We start from the raw sequence: 18,226 nt of genomic DNA, 5'->3' as shown, positions 1-18,226 counted from the left end.
TATCCTTTAATCTCACACAACTGTTCAAACTGTACCGTAACTTTAGTAGTTTTAACCATCATGCTGATCTGATGGAATGAAACTCATCACAAGCTAGCTGGCTTTGACATCTGGCTGCAATTCTCATACGTATTACACTTAACTAAACATGGCTCGTCAAGTAAGGAAAAAAATATACATATATATGGGAGATCGATATATGTCTTCATCTCTATCTATAACACTTCCATAACCATACCCGAGTAACCAGAAATGTTCAGTCAACCACAAGTTCCCTTCCTAAGCTATCAGAGGACAACTGCCTCTCTGTTTAGCCATCCATATTAATTATATTTATTACAAACATGTATAAGAATAATACATGCGATGTAGGATTCGTGCTATTGATCTGTTCTACACCACATTTCCTGGTATCCAAGGACGGGTTTTCATTACTTAATGTGAATCTCTCGGGAAAATAATACCGATGGTTTATAGTGATACTGGAATAGTTTACAAACACAAACAAAACTTTACTGTGTACATGTCTTTTTTCAACTATAATTTTCTTGTGTAGCTATAGATTAGCATTAGTTCGTTCATACCAACACAATAAGGTAGATACTTGAAGGATTTAAGAGCCTCTGACGGAAATCATTATAGTGCTACCACACTGAAAAGTATGCACACGTTAGCATGACGCCCCACCCTACAACAATACCATACTTTCCCGCGTATTACCCACTTGGGTTCTGCCAGCAAGAAGTAAAATGATGCATTTTTATTACATTTTTACCAGTGAAATATCAAAAATTATTGATTCTATAAAAGTGATATTTTTGACCAATCAAATTAATGATTAGAAAATACCAAAATAATTGACCAATCAGAAAGCCCGACATATATGTCAGCACCTGGACAGGGGGAACTACTTTTTTTGTTTACATTAGGCCTAGTTAGCATACGGGGTAGGTTTTTCGTTGATAAAAAATGTAATAAACAGAATATCTAACAGTGTCTTCAGTAATACCAAATATATTTCACTCGTGTGGCTAATATTTTGATATTTTTCACTCGTGCTGCTCACTCGTGAAAAATATCAAAATATTAGCCCCACTCGTGAAATATATTTGGTATTACTGAAGACACTGTTAGATATCCTCTATTTATTATTTTGTAATATAATTAAGGATTAACATAAATTATTTTTTCTGTTATACAGTCATAACAGAAAAAACTGGAGTGTACTCTAAATAAACCGCGAAGCGGTTTATGAAGAGAGTACACTCCAGTTTTTTATGTTATGACTGTATAACAGAAAAAATAATTTATGTTAATGCTTATAATTTAATTTCGTCTTATACACACCAAGATATTTCACTTTCTTTGGCGAACTCTTTTCTGTGATAAATTATTACGCAACGTCATCAGCCAATCAAAAATGACGTTACATTTCGCAACGTCAAAAATTTTGTTATGGAGGTATAACAAAATTATTTCAGCCAATGAAAATGCGTGTTTCATACAAAATTAAATTATAAGAACATATTTCAAGACAACCCGCTTAACAAGATCCGCCAAACTGTCCTCTCCATCAGCAAACCCACTTCATCAGATAGCTCCCTTCATCAGATAGCTCCCTACATCAGATAGCTCCCTACATCATATATAGTTCCATTCATCAGATACTCCATTCATTAGATAGTTCCATTCATCAGATAGTTCCATTTATCAGATAGCTCCCTTCGTCAGATAGCTCCCTTCATCCGATAACTCCCTTCATCCGATAGCTCCCTTCATCAGATAGATCCCTTCATCAGATAGATCCCTTCATTTTGGTTACGACTTGCTATAAAAACTAAATCTGTCACAATGTTGGAAACTGTTCCGTTCTCCCCACTCATTGCAAATCATTCAGGATCCATGTAATGACTTGTCCGACAAGGATTCTCTCGATGATTTCAATATTGATGACGTTATTGTATCAGAGATTAGCACAAGAACTGTTATTGGTGTGGAGAACGTCGAGATTCCTTTCAAAATGTTCTCAGGGCAGGAGGGGGAGTGACATATTAAAACAATAGCTGTCGTACAGACTGCATTTCCGTCACTATTTAGAGGGCCTCTAAACAGTGACACATTTGTAATTAACATTAACAACAGGCCAGTCTCGCCGAAACGTCCCAGATCAGGGGTCTGGAAGTTCGACGGTGAGCCGATCTGTTTTGGTGAAAACCAGATATCACCGTACCGCATCCATAAACGTATACAGTTCGCGACTACGTGGTGAATACATCACAGAACTGCAGACATTAAAGTTTGAAAGACGTCTAACTATCTTGGGTTTGTCAGATTGTTGTTTCTAACTAAATTAATTTGATAATAGTTATTTATCAAAATCTAATTTTGGAATATTACTTTTTTACATTTTATAATATCACTATCCTTCTTTGCATATATCGGCAAACACATGTTCAAACCAGGTGACAATCCAGCTGCTGTCGACGTTATGGTAGAGGCAGGTCACACGAGTTGTACGTGGTTGTCGGGTTTGGTTTGGTTTATTTTGTTTAACATCCTATTAACAGCTAAGGTTATTTAAGGACGGCCTCCCGTGCGTGCGACATGCATGCGCGTGGTGAGTGCGTATATGTGTGTTTTGGGAGGCTGCGGTATGTTTGTGTGAAGTCTCCTTGTGGTAGGCCGGGACTTTTGCCGATTTATAGTGCTACCTCACTGGAGCATACTGCCGAAGACACCCAGCATCACACCCCAGCCGGTCACATTATACTGACAACGGGTGAACCAGTCGTCCCACTCCTAATATGCTCAGCGCTAAGCAAGAGTAGCAACTACCATTTTTTAAAGACTCTGGTATGTCTCGGCCAGGGGACAGAACCCAAAGCCTTCCTCACAGCCGCGAACACTCAATTAAAGGCTAAAAGTGAGGCATTGTCAAGGGAGACATTAGGAAGAAGAAAGTTTGTAAGAAAGAAGAGAAAATATAAGACCCAAATTCAGTCGCCTCTACGATCATGCAATGGGGGCAGCAGGTACAATTCTTACGCCCTATCTTACGCCCTACCTTACGCCTACCTTACGCCCTACCTGCAGGACAGTGGTTGTCGGGTATCATAAAATTATACGTGAAGCCTCATATAGAGGATGCTGCAACTGCATCATAATCGTGTCTTGTCAAATTGAGTTTAAACAATATACTGACAAGGGGAAGCAAATCAATCCGTTTATTTTATCTTTATGTACTTTTATGTTCGCTCATTTTAAAACAACATCCAATCCATATCGGTGACATTTGTGAGAACGTTAACCCCAACTAAACCAACCAGAACATTCAGCCTTTGTTAATGTTATTTTTATTATCACTATTACCACTAATATATTGTCACATGGAACCAGTTCCTACTTTGAGGAGTTAGAGCACTACAGAACACAGTAGATACCATCACATACCATACATATCATACATACCATATATATCATACATACCATACATATCATACATACCATACATATCATACATATCATACATATCATACATACCATACATATCATACATATCATACATACCATACATACCATACATATCATACATACCATCACATACCATACATACCATACATATCATACATACCATACATACCATACATACCATACATACCATACATATCATACATACCATACATACCATACATATCATACATACCATACATACCATACATACCATACATATCATACATATCATATATATCATACATACCATACATATCATACATATCATACATACCATACATACCATACATATCATACATATCATACATATCATACATACCATACACCATACATACCATACATACCATACATATCATACATATCATACATATCATACATATCATACATATCATACACCATACATACCATACATACCATACATATCATACATATCATACATACATATCATACATATCATACATATCATACATATCATACATACCATACACCATACATACCATACATATCATACCATGCATATCATACATACCATACACCATACATACCATACATACCATACATACCATACATATCATACATACCATACATATCATACATATCATACATATCATACATATCATACATACCATACACCATACATACCATACATACCATCACATACCATACATACCATACATCATACATACCAAACATACCATACATACCAAACATATCATACATACATGTATCATACATACACCCGCCCTGTTCACCCAGCTGTTTTGTATCAATCTTTCATCTGTATTTACACACTTCTTAGTATTTTGATCATTTTATTCTGTCTCAATCAATCATTGAAGCACTGTGTGGTGTTCACTTTTGTTTGTATGGCCTATCTAGAAAACATAACAGGGCGGCTGTGGTATGATAACTTACAGTCACAATATGTCTGGGAAATGTGACACAAGGGCTAAATTATAATGGCGACACATTATTGGGCAGATTTCCAGTAGATAGAGTATATATAATCATCGTTAGCAATGCATATTGTATTCCCTATTGTCGGGTCGGTATAAGAGTTTAGATAAACAGAAAACCCTACAAATACAATTGTCATACTTTGAATTGTAATTGATTTATTCAGAATCCTGAATAGACACGTTTGTTTACCCTTGCAAAAGTACATATGTCAGGAAAAGGACATTGAAAATGGAACTGCAAAAGTGCAACTAAATAAAATGGGACTGCTTAACTGTAACTTAATACAAATGTGACTTTTCAGTGTTACTAGATACAAATGTGACTGCTCAGTGTTACTAGATACAAATGTGACTGCTCAGTGTTACTGGATACAAATGTGACTGCTCAGTGTTACTAGATACAAATGTGACTGTTCAGTGTTACTAGATACAGATGTGACTGCTCAGTGTTACTAGATATAAATGTGACTGCTCAGTGTTACTAGATACAAATGTGACTGCTCTGTGTTACTAGATACAAATGTGACTGTTCAGTGTTACTAGATACAAATGTGACTGTTCAGTGTTACTAGATACAAATGTGACTGTTCAGTATTACTAGATACAAATGTGACTGTTCAGAGTTACTAGATACAAATGTGACTGGTCAGTGTTACTAGATACAAATGTGACTGTTCAGTGTTACTAGATACAAATGTGATTGTTGAGTGTTACTAGATACAAATGTGACTGTTCAGTGTTACTAGATACAAATATGACTGTTCAGTGTTACTAGATACAAATGTGACTGTTCAGTGTTACTAGATACAAATGTGACTGTTCAGTGTTACTAGATGCAAATGTGACTGTTCAGTGTTACTAGATACACATGTGACTGTTCAGTGTTACTAGATACAGATGTGACTGTTCAGTGTTACTAGATACAAATGTGACTGTTCAGTGTTACTAGATACAAATGTGACTGTTCAGTGTTACTAGATACAAATGTGATTGATCAGTATTACTAGATACAAATGTGACTGTTCAGTGTTACTAGATACAAATGTGACTGTTCGGTGTTACTAGATACAAATGTGACTGTTCAGTATTACTAGATACAAATGTGACTGTTCAGTGTTACTAGATACAAATGTGACTGTTCAGTATTACTAGATACAAATGTGACTGTTCAGTGTTACTAGATACAAATGTGACTGTTCAGTGTTACTAGATACAAATGTGACTGATCAATGTTACTAGATACAAATGTGACTGATCAGTGTTACTAGATACAAATGTGACTGTTCAGTGTTACTAGATACAAATGTGACTGCTCAGTGTTACTAGATACAAATGTGACTGTTCAGTGTTACTAGATACATATGTGACTGTTCAGTGTTACTAGATACAAATGTGACTGCTCAATGTTACTTGATACAAATATGACTGATCAGTATTACTAGATACAAATGTGACTGTTCAGTGTTACTAGATACAAATGTGACTGTTCGGTGTTACTAGATACAAATGTGACTGTTCAGTGTTACTAGATACAAATGTGACTGCTCAGTGTTACTAGACACAAATGTGACTGTTCAGTGTTACTAGACACAAATGTGACTGTTCAGTGTTACTAGACACAAATGTGACTGTTCAGTGTTACTAGACACAAATGTGACTGTTCAGTGTTACTAGATACAAATGTGACTGTTCAGTGTTACTAGATACAAATGTAACTGTTCAGTGTTACTAGATACAAATGTGACTGTTCAGTGTTACTAGATACAAATGTGACTGTTCAGTGTTACTAGATACATATGTGACTGTTCAGTGTTACTAGATACAGATGTGACTGCTTGGTGTAGTTATAAGTATACTGTAAAAATGTAACAAGAAATCGATGTAGACCTGAGGTCGGTGTGATAGTCGTGTTATTATTCTATAATGTTTAGATTAAACTCGCTGTATCCATAAACTTCACGAAAGAGAAGCCGCACTCCATTGATTCAGGTATTGTATCTATTCAATTGAATAATCGTTAACTTTATTATCAGGTATTCTAGATAGTTGATGACCTGTCGATAGGTCGGGAGGGTGAACCAATAAGGCCGTGTAAGTTAATAGCTGTATGTTTGTTTTCTCGCCCCGCCATTGGACTCGTATCCACGTCTAATGTCGATACTTCCTTGTAGTGACGCTCTATCGGGGACACATCAATGACACATTATAAAATTTGATTTTGTTACTCAACATACAAAAAAATCAGGCTTTAATTGAGTATCCTCTTCAGAACAATGTTTATTGATGAATTTTGAAAATAAATAGAAGAAAAAATAATAAATCTAAATAAAGCAATTCCTGAAATATCGGACAACCCAATACCAACTTTTTTTTCACCATAAGTCGCAATATCCGCCAACGATAGGAAACTTCGCCGTTCACTGTTCATCGCCATCACTCGTGATAAACTCAATCACAAATCTATACCATTTCCTTTGCCTAAGTAAGTTGATATTTATTCTCAAGTATTCGATCGAAAATCATATATTTTGCCCAATTGTAACGCTTTCTATCTCCAGTAGTTTCTCTCTTTCCTCACTGCTCGGTCTTTCTGTTCTTTTTTTCTTACTTTAGGTGTCTCCTTGACATCCATACTCATATGACCCTGGCTGTTGGTGTGACCTTGACATCCGTCCTCGTATGACCCTGGCTGTTGGTGTGACCTTGACATCCGTCCTCGTATGACCCTGGCTGTTGGTGTGACCTTGACATCCGTCCACGTATGACCCTCGCTATTGGTGTAACATTGACATCCATCCTCATATGACCCTGCCTGTTGGTATGACCTTGACATCCATCCTCATGACCCTGGCTGTTGGTGTGACCTTGACATCCATCCTTATATGACCATGACTGTTGATGTGACCTTGACATCTATCCTCATATGACCCTGGCTGACCTTGACATCCATCCTCATATGACCCTGACTGTTGGTGTGACCTTGACACCCATCCTCATATCACCCTGGCTGTTGGTGTGACCTTGACATCCATCCTCATATGACCCTGGCTGACCTTGATATCCATTCTCATATGACCCTGGCTGACCTTGACATCTATCCTCATATAACCCTGGCTGTTGGTGTGACCTTGACATCCATCCTCATATGACCCTGGCTGACCTTGATATCCATCCTCATATGACCCTGGCTGACCATGACATCTATCCTCATATAACCCTGGCTGTTGGTGTGACCTTGATATCCATCCTCATATGACCCTGGCTGACCTTGACAACCATCCTCATATGACCCTGGCTGACCTTGACATCCATCCTCATATGACCCTGGCTGACCTTGACATCCATCCTCATATGACCCTGGCTGACCTTGACATCCATCCTCATATGACCCTGGCTGTTGCGAGGATTTTAAATCCATATAAACAAAGCAAACATTTAACATTTAATTATCAAATACATTTTAAAATTAAGTTCGAGTTGTTGTACCGCGTCGATAGGTGCTGATGTTTTTATATGCACTTAAATAATTTGCACCAAGGTCATTTCATATTGTACAATGACGAGTTTGTGGAGTGTATACACCAAGGTAATTTCATATTGTACATTGTTGAGTTCGTGGAGTGTATTCACCAAGGTCATTTCATATTGTACAATGACGAGTTCGTGGAGTGTATTCACCAAGGTCATTTCATATTGTACAATGACGAGTTTGTGGAGTGTATACACCAAGGTCATTTCATATGGTACAATGACGAGTTTGGGGAGTGTATACACCAAGGTCATTTCATATTGTACAATGACGAGTTTGTGGAGTGTATTCACCAAGGTCATATCATATTGTACAATGACGAGTTTGGGGAGTGTATACACCAAGGTTATTTCATATTGTAAAATGACAGAGTTCGTTGAGTGTATACACCATTATTCTAAGACAGGTGGTATTTGAGGGCGTAAGCGGGAACAAAACAAATATGACCTGTTTTGTTTTCTTTCAGAAAAGCTGGAGAGATGGAGAAGGGCAAAGGAGCAAGCCTGAGCTGTGCCTGGGAAATAGATTTAGGTGGTCAGCATGTACGGATATCATTCTGTAAGTACAGATATACAAACACATATCTAGCTAATTTGTCACGAGACATTCCTCACCTATATCGTATTTCTTGTTATCTTCAGTCTGTCACCAAGATAATGGAACGTTTTCCCTTGTTATACTGGACAGAACCATCCCTTTTCGATCTGTTTTTATTAAACTGTATTTATCAAACAATTATACAGAAGCAATGTTTAGAGATACATAACCGTACATGTTTTTATTGTCCTTCCTGATGTGGAAACTAACAAAATTGTTTGGATTTTGTTAATGATGAATGTGCAATCCAAAAAATGCACAAATCTAATTTATTTACTTATTTACAATATATCACAATTCGTTGTTAATTAGTTAGCTACTTATATATGTGTTATGTGACAAGTTCTTGATATAGTTGTTTTACTGATAATAGCCCCTGTCATCATCTACTGATTTCTTTCAGCACGTGACAACTTCCATGTATGGATAACTGGCCAGCCTGTTGAGACGACAGTAAGTATGACATTTGAAGCTATGTACGTTCAGATAGTTAATTATTAAGGATAGCAAAAACAGGATATAAGTACCCTCTGAAACAAACTGAGAGTAAGATACAGTAGAGTCAAAAGGATTAAAACTGCATCATACAGCTGTATCGTTCTTCTAGGATTCGTCGGTGATGTTAGGGACATCATACAGCTGTATCGTCCTTCTAGGACTCGTCAGTGATGTTAGGGACATCATACATCTGTATCGTTCTTCGAGATTTCGTCAGTGATGCTAGGGACATCACACAGCTGTATTGTCCTGCTTGGACTTGTCAGTGATGTTAGGGACATCATACAGCTGTATCGTACATCTAGGACTCGTTAGTGATGCTAGGGACATCATACAGCTGTATCGTTCTTCTAGGATTCGTCAGTGATGTTAGGGACATCACATAGCTGTATCGTTCTTTTAGGGCTCGTCAGTAATGTTAGGGACATCATACAGCTGTATCGTTCTTATAGGATTCGTCAGTGATGTTAGGAACATCAATCATACAGCTGTTTCGTTCTTCTAGGACTCGTCAGTGATGTTAGGGACATCATACAGCTGTATCGTTCTTCTATGACTCGTCAGTGATGTTAGGGACATCATACAGCTGTATCGTTCTTCTAGGACTCGTCAGTGATGTTAGGGACATCATACAGATGTATCGTTCTTCTAGGATTTGTCAGTGATGTTAGGGACATCATACAGCTGTATCGTTCTTCTAGGACTCGTCAGTGATTTTAGGGACATTACACAGCTGTATCGTTCTTCGATAATTCGTCAGTGATGTTAGGGACATCATACAGCTGTTTCGTCCTTTTAGGATTCGTCAGTGATGCTAGGGACATCATACAGCTGTTTCGTCCTTCTAGGACTCGCCAATGATGTTAGGGACATCATACAACTGTTTCGTCCTTCTATGACTCGTTAGTGATGCTAGGGACATCATACAGCTGTTTCATCCTTCTAGGACTTGTCAGTGATGATAGGGACGTCATACAGCTGTTCCATCCTTCTAGGACTCGTCAGTGATGATAGGGACGTCATACAGCTGTTCCATCCTTCTAGGACTCGTCAGTGATGATAGGGACATCATACAGCTGTTCCATCCTTCTAGGACTCGTCAGTGATGTTAGGGACATCATACAGCTGTTCCATCCTTCTAGGACTCGTCAGTGATGTTAGGGACATCATACAGCTGTTCCATCCTTCTAGGACTCGTCAGTGATGTTAGGGACATCATACAGCTGTTCCATCCTTCTAGGACTCGCCAGTGATGTTAGGTTTTGATACCTAGAAGGCGCCTGAGAAAACCAAATAGGTCGAAAAAAATGTCAAACCTCATTCTATATCCCTTGTCATTACTTAGATATGTTGGTTCTTAAAACGTTAACGTCATCAACAGAATTCATACACGGGTGTCTACATCACCAGTTTCCAATTGCGTTTATTCTAAGGCATTATATCTCTGACAAATAGTCATAATGGTATAGGTTTATATTTCTATAACGTAAGTATCATTTGTTGGTGTTAATTAGATATATTTCTATACCGTTGGTATCATTTGTTGGTGTTAATTAGATATATTTCTATAATGTTGGTATCATTTGTTGGTGTTAATTAGATATATTTCTATACCGTTGGTATCATTTGTTGGTGTTAATTAGATATATTTCTATACCGTTGGTATCATTTGTTGGTGTTAATTAGATATATCTCTATACCGTGGGTATCATTTGTTGGTGTTAATTAGATATATTTCTATACCTGTGGGTACCAATTTATGCACTTGATGAGCTAAAGTGTATACGCTATCGATATCTCTAAGGTTGAAAAGCATATGTGAGCATCCGCGAAAGAATCTACAATTTCAGCGTCACTGATCCACAGACACAGTTATTTTAGGCACCTCCTAATTTAAAGACGTATCACGTGACGATTCGTTTATACATGTTAATTAATGCTTACATGGTTAATAGTCGAACTCCCTTATCAACATAATTAATTTGTCGTCATCGTTGCATATACGTACTTTATGCTTTTTATTGTAGGCCACTATTAGCGACCACAGATATGACGTCAGTCTAGATTTCGAGATCTGCCCTGGGTATAGCGGACATATATTCAGCGATGTCAACGACAGGCGGACGGAAATCAAGAATTATTTGTATATCAATGAGAAGAAATATGCCGAGTCGGTTCTAAAATATTCCAAAGATTCTGTACATTTCAAGAACATCAGAAGAGAGTGATGATAAAACTCCATAACCATGATTCGACGAAACATACTACGTTGCTTCATAGAGATATATTTCCGTCTCATCTCACGAACAATACAACCGTGTGGGACGAATTGAGTTGAGGACATGGAATTGCCAATATTGTCTGTTTGTGTGCTATTTAGTACAATATTCCAAACTTTGGAGTCAAAGAGTCGACTGATCACTGTCGGGAGTAGTGTTGATTGACTTGGACGTACCAAAGAGTTTATGCTGCGTCGGAATCTAATGTATACTTGTAAAACATTAATGTTTTAAGAGTTTGAAATCATTTAAATTCTAAACCTTGTGGTTGATATTCTACATTTTTGTTTTATATTTTAAACCTTGTGGTTTATTTTCTACACTTTGTGTTTCATATTTCAAACTTTGGGATTTGCTTTCCAAAGTGTCATATAAGTAAAGTTGTAACTACTTTCAAAATATTTTTCAATTGAAATAATGATTTTTTTCTGAAATTGGATATATTCAATTTTTTTTTAGAAAGATAGATGGATTGTCTCGTCTCGGGAAATAGCTCGATGTGTTCCTGTGGGGGTACGTCACTGCTTTTAATGGATACGTACATATATTTAAAGCCTCATAAGTATTCTTCGTATAGTAAAGTAGTTTCTTTTCAAATTGTTGCTCCAATAAAAAATTGAAAAATGTTTTTTTTAATGAAAAACTTGTATCATTAATCACGGGGTTGATTAGTTATATCACAAGATTGGAAATATATAACACGCCTAGTTAACTTAGTTCGTAATTGCAAAGTTCTTAAAGTGAATTACAAGGTTTAAAATATACAGTGTACAGGTATTTGGTTGGTTTATACAACCTGCTGATTTAATAGTTTTGGGTATACGGATGGTTAAAGAATGTATTAACGTATTGATTGCTGAGTTTATCGCCCCATGAACGATCGATTTCAGTATATTAGAATAAATTTAAGTGGGTCTCCTTGTAGTAGCTGGGGGCTACCTCAATGAAGAACCGTTGGATGCCCGCTGCATGCCATCCAAAGTGTCTCGTCCAAGGACACAGCCGTGGCAGTACAGTAAGTTTTGTAATCTCATCCTCCTGAGAAATACTAACTTTGGAAGGGATCAACCCACACCTCGGATTAAATGGTGGGGACTATCGTGATGACACCTACCCATGAAAAGAAGGAATATTTGAAAGTGATTTTGCTCTATTAGACATTGAACTACTAACCCCTACGTAACCTAGTATTAGTGCACGTGAGGGTGTGTCAATGAGTATGTTTTAAACGTAATTGTGTTTTTAGAATAAAGTTAAAATGTCGTTTTTGTGTTTTATTCTTTTTGCTTCTTGATCTGGAATGAAACCTGAACTTGCTACAGCATTGGAATATGAAACGTTTATTCACAGAAGGAAAAATTATATCCTCGAGTTGAAGTAGATACAAGATATTGAATGGTTTCCCGTTGAATATAATGTATACATGTATATATATATATATATATATCAAGAGTATAAAATATAAATGATATATTCTGGCATGCTTGTTAAATATATATAACAACGAGGATGCATTCGAATTTATATCTATTTCCTTTTTTAACGGAAAATCGCGGGAATCAGTAGCATAATCTATGACGTCGTATTCTTGTGATGTTACGCTTGACAACAAAAATGAATTTCAGCGTTTTCTAATCATATCATCACTAGTGATGTAAATTTTTATCAAGTTGACACTTTCAGATACTTCACTGGTAAAAATGTAATGAAGAATTTTAGTCACACAGAGATGGAATACATTGGGGTAGGTGTTTGATCATAAAGATGGAAGGGAGAACTTTAACACGGCAATGGTAGAGTGTTACCGTTCAGCGTCTTGATGACAATCTTAAGGATGACACCTAGTTAAATGGTACCATTTAAATGTACCATTTTACTGAGGCATCATTTACAAAGACATCTCTCAGTCATTATACTTACACCAGAATCAGTCAGTTTGTGTGCGTCCTATTCAGTGCCTCGATGCCGAGTTTTAAAATCTGTCCATCTCTGTACTTGTCTCAGTCAGACTCTTCCTATAAATAAGCGATGATGTAGCTTAAAGTAATTACTACCTTCTGTTATTATCTTGGCCCATTATCTTTAAAACACCATTCCCTGTTGGGTACATAAAAGTGTACATTAGCGCGATGTCTTGAGATGACGTACCTTGGTCTCACTGCCTTCAAATACAGCTATCCTCACTGAAATGGTTCCTGTATTCTCAATCTGTAGACTTCCGGCCATCTTCAGTGATGACAGAATTCTGATCTTCTTCGTCGAGAAAGATGTTCACTTTTAGATTAGTTGCAACGTGTTAGACTCCGACATACCTGTAGGGGCCGCGGTGGCCGAATCACTAGCCCTCCACCTCTGGGTCGCGAGTTCGAAACCTACGTGGGGCAGTTGCCTGGTACAGTTGCCTGGTACTGACCGTAGATCAGTGTTTTTTCTCCGGGTACTCCAACTTTCCTCCACCTACTAAACCAAGCACGCCTTTAAGTGACCCCGGCTGTCAATAAGACGTTAAACTAAATAAGTTAACCTAAACCGACATACCGAGGCTACACCAGTTTTGATGTAGTTTTCTCCTCCATGTCATTACCTATTGTCAGGCGTCACCTTAGGAATGGACGGCTGTGATAGCTGGTCCCTCCATACACTATAGCGTGGTTCTTTCCCCACATTTTCTGCTCTACACCTTCGAGTGTCAATTACTCACTTTAGGTGACCCTAAACAGTTAAAGCGATCGTACTTAGCCTTAACGATCTCTGTGCGTTTAATTGTGATCCGTGACGTTTGTACATTAATTGGATGAGTCGGATACTAGGCAAAACAAGTAAGATTTCCTACAATTGGTCGTTTAGAGCATTCACACATTGAGTCTTAACTTTGTTGTCGCAAGTTACAAAGGATGATATCGGTACAACCTCTTGATCAGTTTATCCTTTCAATTGGCTTCGTGTAAGGATTCCAAGTCCTATTTGATGCCTTGTGATTTCCGTAATGTTATGTCCTACAATCCTATTATTATGTCCTACAATCCCCTTATTATGTCCTACAATCCCATTATTCTCAATTATCGGAACAAAAAAGGATCCAAATGATTGCTTACATTGCTATAATGAAGGGGCTGTGAAAATGATCAAATATTCCTTGAATGCATTTCTACCCTTGTGAGTTTTCCAAACCGTTGCAAGAAGGCCAACTACCGCACATGTTCCCGTCGTAGTTTTATTTGTGCGGAACTCCTCTAATTTTGTCGTAAGACGTGTGGTGGCGCTCTTATTACTGGATTTCACCTGTTCTGTAGCGGAACTATTTTACTGACATACATCACGATTCGCTGTTCAAACCATAGAATGTAATAAATAACTTGTTCCTATGCTATACTTCAAACTTCCTGGGATAAGTCAACTAGAAAGGAGGGGAAGTAATTAGCTCAATTCATCTTCTCCGCAATCCTCTCTGTACAACAACAGTTCCAATGGAGCTTTGATTTATAACAGTGAACAAGCGAGGTAATATCAATATAAAAAAAACACCAGTTATTTATAAGACAGATATGAATTGGATATGATACAGTATGTCTCATCAAAAAGGTTTCCGTCAAAGCTACTGCCCCGTGGATATACGCCGTACAGGAAAAATAACGTGATGATTTAAAAATGTTTCCATTGCCAAAAATCAAAGCAAATAGGATTGGGCACAAGTTATAACACCATTACTAAAGCTCTTCCCCAAATAATTACAAAAGTTCAACATTTGGCAAAAAAAAAAGAGAATGTGAAGGTCCTCAATTAAGTATTTTTGTAACATTGTTCTCCGAAGATTCAAAAGCAAACAAATGGTACTATGACGTTGTTATACTCCAATAGCAGTAGACAATTAACAGGAAGAGAATGGTGAATGGTTGTGTACTGGTTGTGTGATGGAGAATATGTCGGATACATTACAAACATGACTAAGTACTAAACAAGTCACGTGATATACAGTAGGGAACGACCAAAACAATACATGGCCAGCATACATTGTGAGAGTGATTGATCCACTGAAGTCAGGCGCGTAGCTAGGCCGGGCTTCCACATCATTTTGTCAAGATGACATTTTTTTTCATTAGATAATTTTCAAACAAATAGATCTATTGTTTTAATAATATGATATGAAAATGTTGAAAATCCTGTGGATGGTTTCCCATCAAACCTTTGCATTAACCTGTAATTAATGTAGGCCTATTCATCGGCGTCTAGATTGTTTGACACTGTAACGTCTCCAGGTGTCTGGAGATTCTACATTTATATGTCTGTTACGTCTTCAGCATCATGCGTCGGCTAAAGACATACGACGACTGATTGATATGTTGTGAGCCTCATATTGAAGGAGGCACTCAATGATGTTCTTTTTAAGTCAAACATTTTCTCTGACTATATAGGGCCGTGTACTCAAGGACTGGTCTCATTTGGTTAGTTTATATCGACATGGTAGCACTCTAAAGTAAACAAGACAAGCGGCTTTTGCAAAATGGACAAAATCGGTGAAGGAGGAGTGATCCAATATTTGCATAAAAAGGTTTGACACCTAAGGATATCTATAATGATATGGTAGCAACACTAGGGAAAGATGACCCTTCATATGCTACAGTGTAAAGGTCGGTGGCGGAATTTAAGCGCGGCCGACAGAGCCTTGAGGATGACCCCCCGTCCTGGAAGACCTGTCAATGTTGCAACCCCATAAATGGTCAATAATGTTCATGATATTGTTATGACTGAAAGACGAGTCACAGAAAGATATATAGTCAGTATAATTGGTAATTTCACAGGAAGGAGTACATTCCATTCTGACCGAGGATCTCGCAATGAGAGAGCTTTCAGTCCGAAGGGTACCAAGACTTCTGACAGTTGATCAGAAGCACACCAGGCGCGCATCATCGCATGCTAATATTAAACTTTTTGAGGAAGATTCTCCCCACTTTTTTCACAGATTTGTCACTATGGATGACACATGGGTCCATCATTTTACCCCAGAGGTCAAACAACAATCGAAACAATGGAAGCACCCTGGCTCTCCCCCGCCAAAGAAGGCAAAGACTGTTCAGCTGGGAAGGTTATGGCCTCGGTTTTCTGGGATGCGAATGGTATTCTGCATTTATAGTATCTCCAAAAGGGACAAACAATCAATGGCACATATTATGCGTCACTTCTGAAGCAGTTACGGGAAAATATTAAACTTAAGCGGCGCGGAAAGCTCACTAAAGGTGTGTTATTCCATCAGGACAATGCTCCTGTTCACAAGTCTGTTATTGTCATTGCTGCCATTGACGATTGTGGCTTTAAATTGATTGAGCATCCGTCTTAATCACCTGATCTCGCTCCGTCATACTTTCATCTATTTCCAAAACTGAAAATAGCTACAGTATTTCAGGCACCCACTTTTAGTCCGATGATGACGTTATGCATGCAGTGGATGGTTCCTTCTGAACAGCCAAGAAAAGGAGTTCTATAAAAGTGGCATTGAGGCCCTTAAACACCGCTGGCAAAAGTGTATAGATACTGAAGGGGATTTTGTTGAAAAATAATACAATTTGAGGCTCACAGCATATCAATCAGCCCTCGTACCTGATATCAACCATGAACGGAGAACGAATGCCTCTCTGACATTGTTGCATGTGTGTTGCGATTTTGTAGATTTAGACACAGTGGTGACCATATTTGTTAATTATAAATTAAAGCTATTAATCCACGTCTATTAAAAAACACACACCTTCACACCCTAGTTTCCATATACATATTCCAGGGGGATATCCCGTTAACACCCCAGCTGTCACACATGGACGTTGTTTCCGTCAAGTATAGGTGAAGCTGACCGTTTATATGTAAATAGATCAAGAAAACTTACTTGTGACTGGAACGGCCTGAAGCATCTTGAACGTAGGGATTCCATAAAATCCGAGGAAAAGATACAACAATGAAAAAAAATACATTTACTGTTTTTAATCGGATTTTAAATGTTTGTTGTACATGTATATATCGGATTTAATGTTGGTTCCGTTGCCATGCCTGATGGTTCCGTTGCCATGCCTGATGGTTCCGTTGCCATGCCTGATGGTTCCGTTGCCATGCCTGATGGTTCAGTTGTCTCATTTTCATTATGTGATTTGACCCGGATTTAGTTTATATTTGCATGGCAGACGAGAAAAGCGTCTTCTGTCCCGAACGGACGCTTACCATTCCGGACCACCTGGTCTTGTTTTTGTTCGTACTCTTCATGTATTAAAGTTAATGTTTTGTTCATATTTTACCGTCGTAATATCGTTTCATTTTGGTATTCTCTGGGGGGTTTTTTTTGGAGGGGGGGGGGGGGTGTTTTCTTATTATTATTATTTTCAGGTGTTAATAGACATGGAACTATTCACTAGATAGTAATGCATGGGGATGAAAGGCTCAACCCCTTGCCAGCAATGATGTAGATGGTATGCAGCTCAGACAATGTCAATGTGGTGTGATAATGGAAGTTTACCACCGGGGGTTTCGAGTGAAGAATTATAATGACTATGTTGATGCGTTATCCAGACGAAATCTACAAAATTTGAGGTGAAACGTTCAGTGATGGATACGAACTGATGACGTTTACGATTAACAACAATAATGTTCAATAATTCAGTATTCATATCTAGAGAACTGTGAATGGACACCAAGGATTAAGATACAAAGGTGGGGTGTCCAACAATGGTAATTTCCGATAGGGGTCGACCAAAATAATTGTTTTACTCTTAGAAACCACTCACCGATACAATGCTTTGTGCCATCAAAGCTGGTCCCCAGGGCTATATAATTAGCTCAAATTAACTTGCCTTATTAACTAATTACGTAACTAA

General features: G+C 37.9%; 1 protein-coding gene across 1 annotated transcript in view; it reads left to right on the top strand.

The window, feature by feature from the left end:
- LOC117342775 overlaps positions 1-12,635 on the top strand; it is a 40,980-nt gene extending 28,345 nt beyond the window's left edge. Inside the window, exons 3-5 of the mRNA XM_033905032.1 lie at positions 8,465-8,556; positions 8,999-9,048; positions 11,121-12,635. Coding sequence (XP_033760923.1) covers positions 8,465-8,556; positions 8,999-9,048; positions 11,121-11,321 — 343 coding nt within the window. The 3' untranslated portion in view covers positions 11,322-12,635. The remainder of the gene's footprint in view (positions 1-8,464; positions 8,557-8,998; positions 9,049-11,120) is intronic.
- Positions 12,636-18,226: the final 5,591 nt, after the last annotated feature.

Source organism: Pecten maximus, chromosome 14 (assembly GCF_902652985.1).
Source record: "Pecten maximus chromosome 14, xPecMax1.1, whole genome shotgun sequence".
Lineage (NCBI taxonomy): Eukaryota > Metazoa > Mollusca > Bivalvia > Pectinida > Pectinidae > Pecten > Pecten maximus.
The sequence above is the reverse complement of the archived record's forward strand: the minus strand, read 5'-3'. Positions and strand labels throughout refer to the sequence as shown.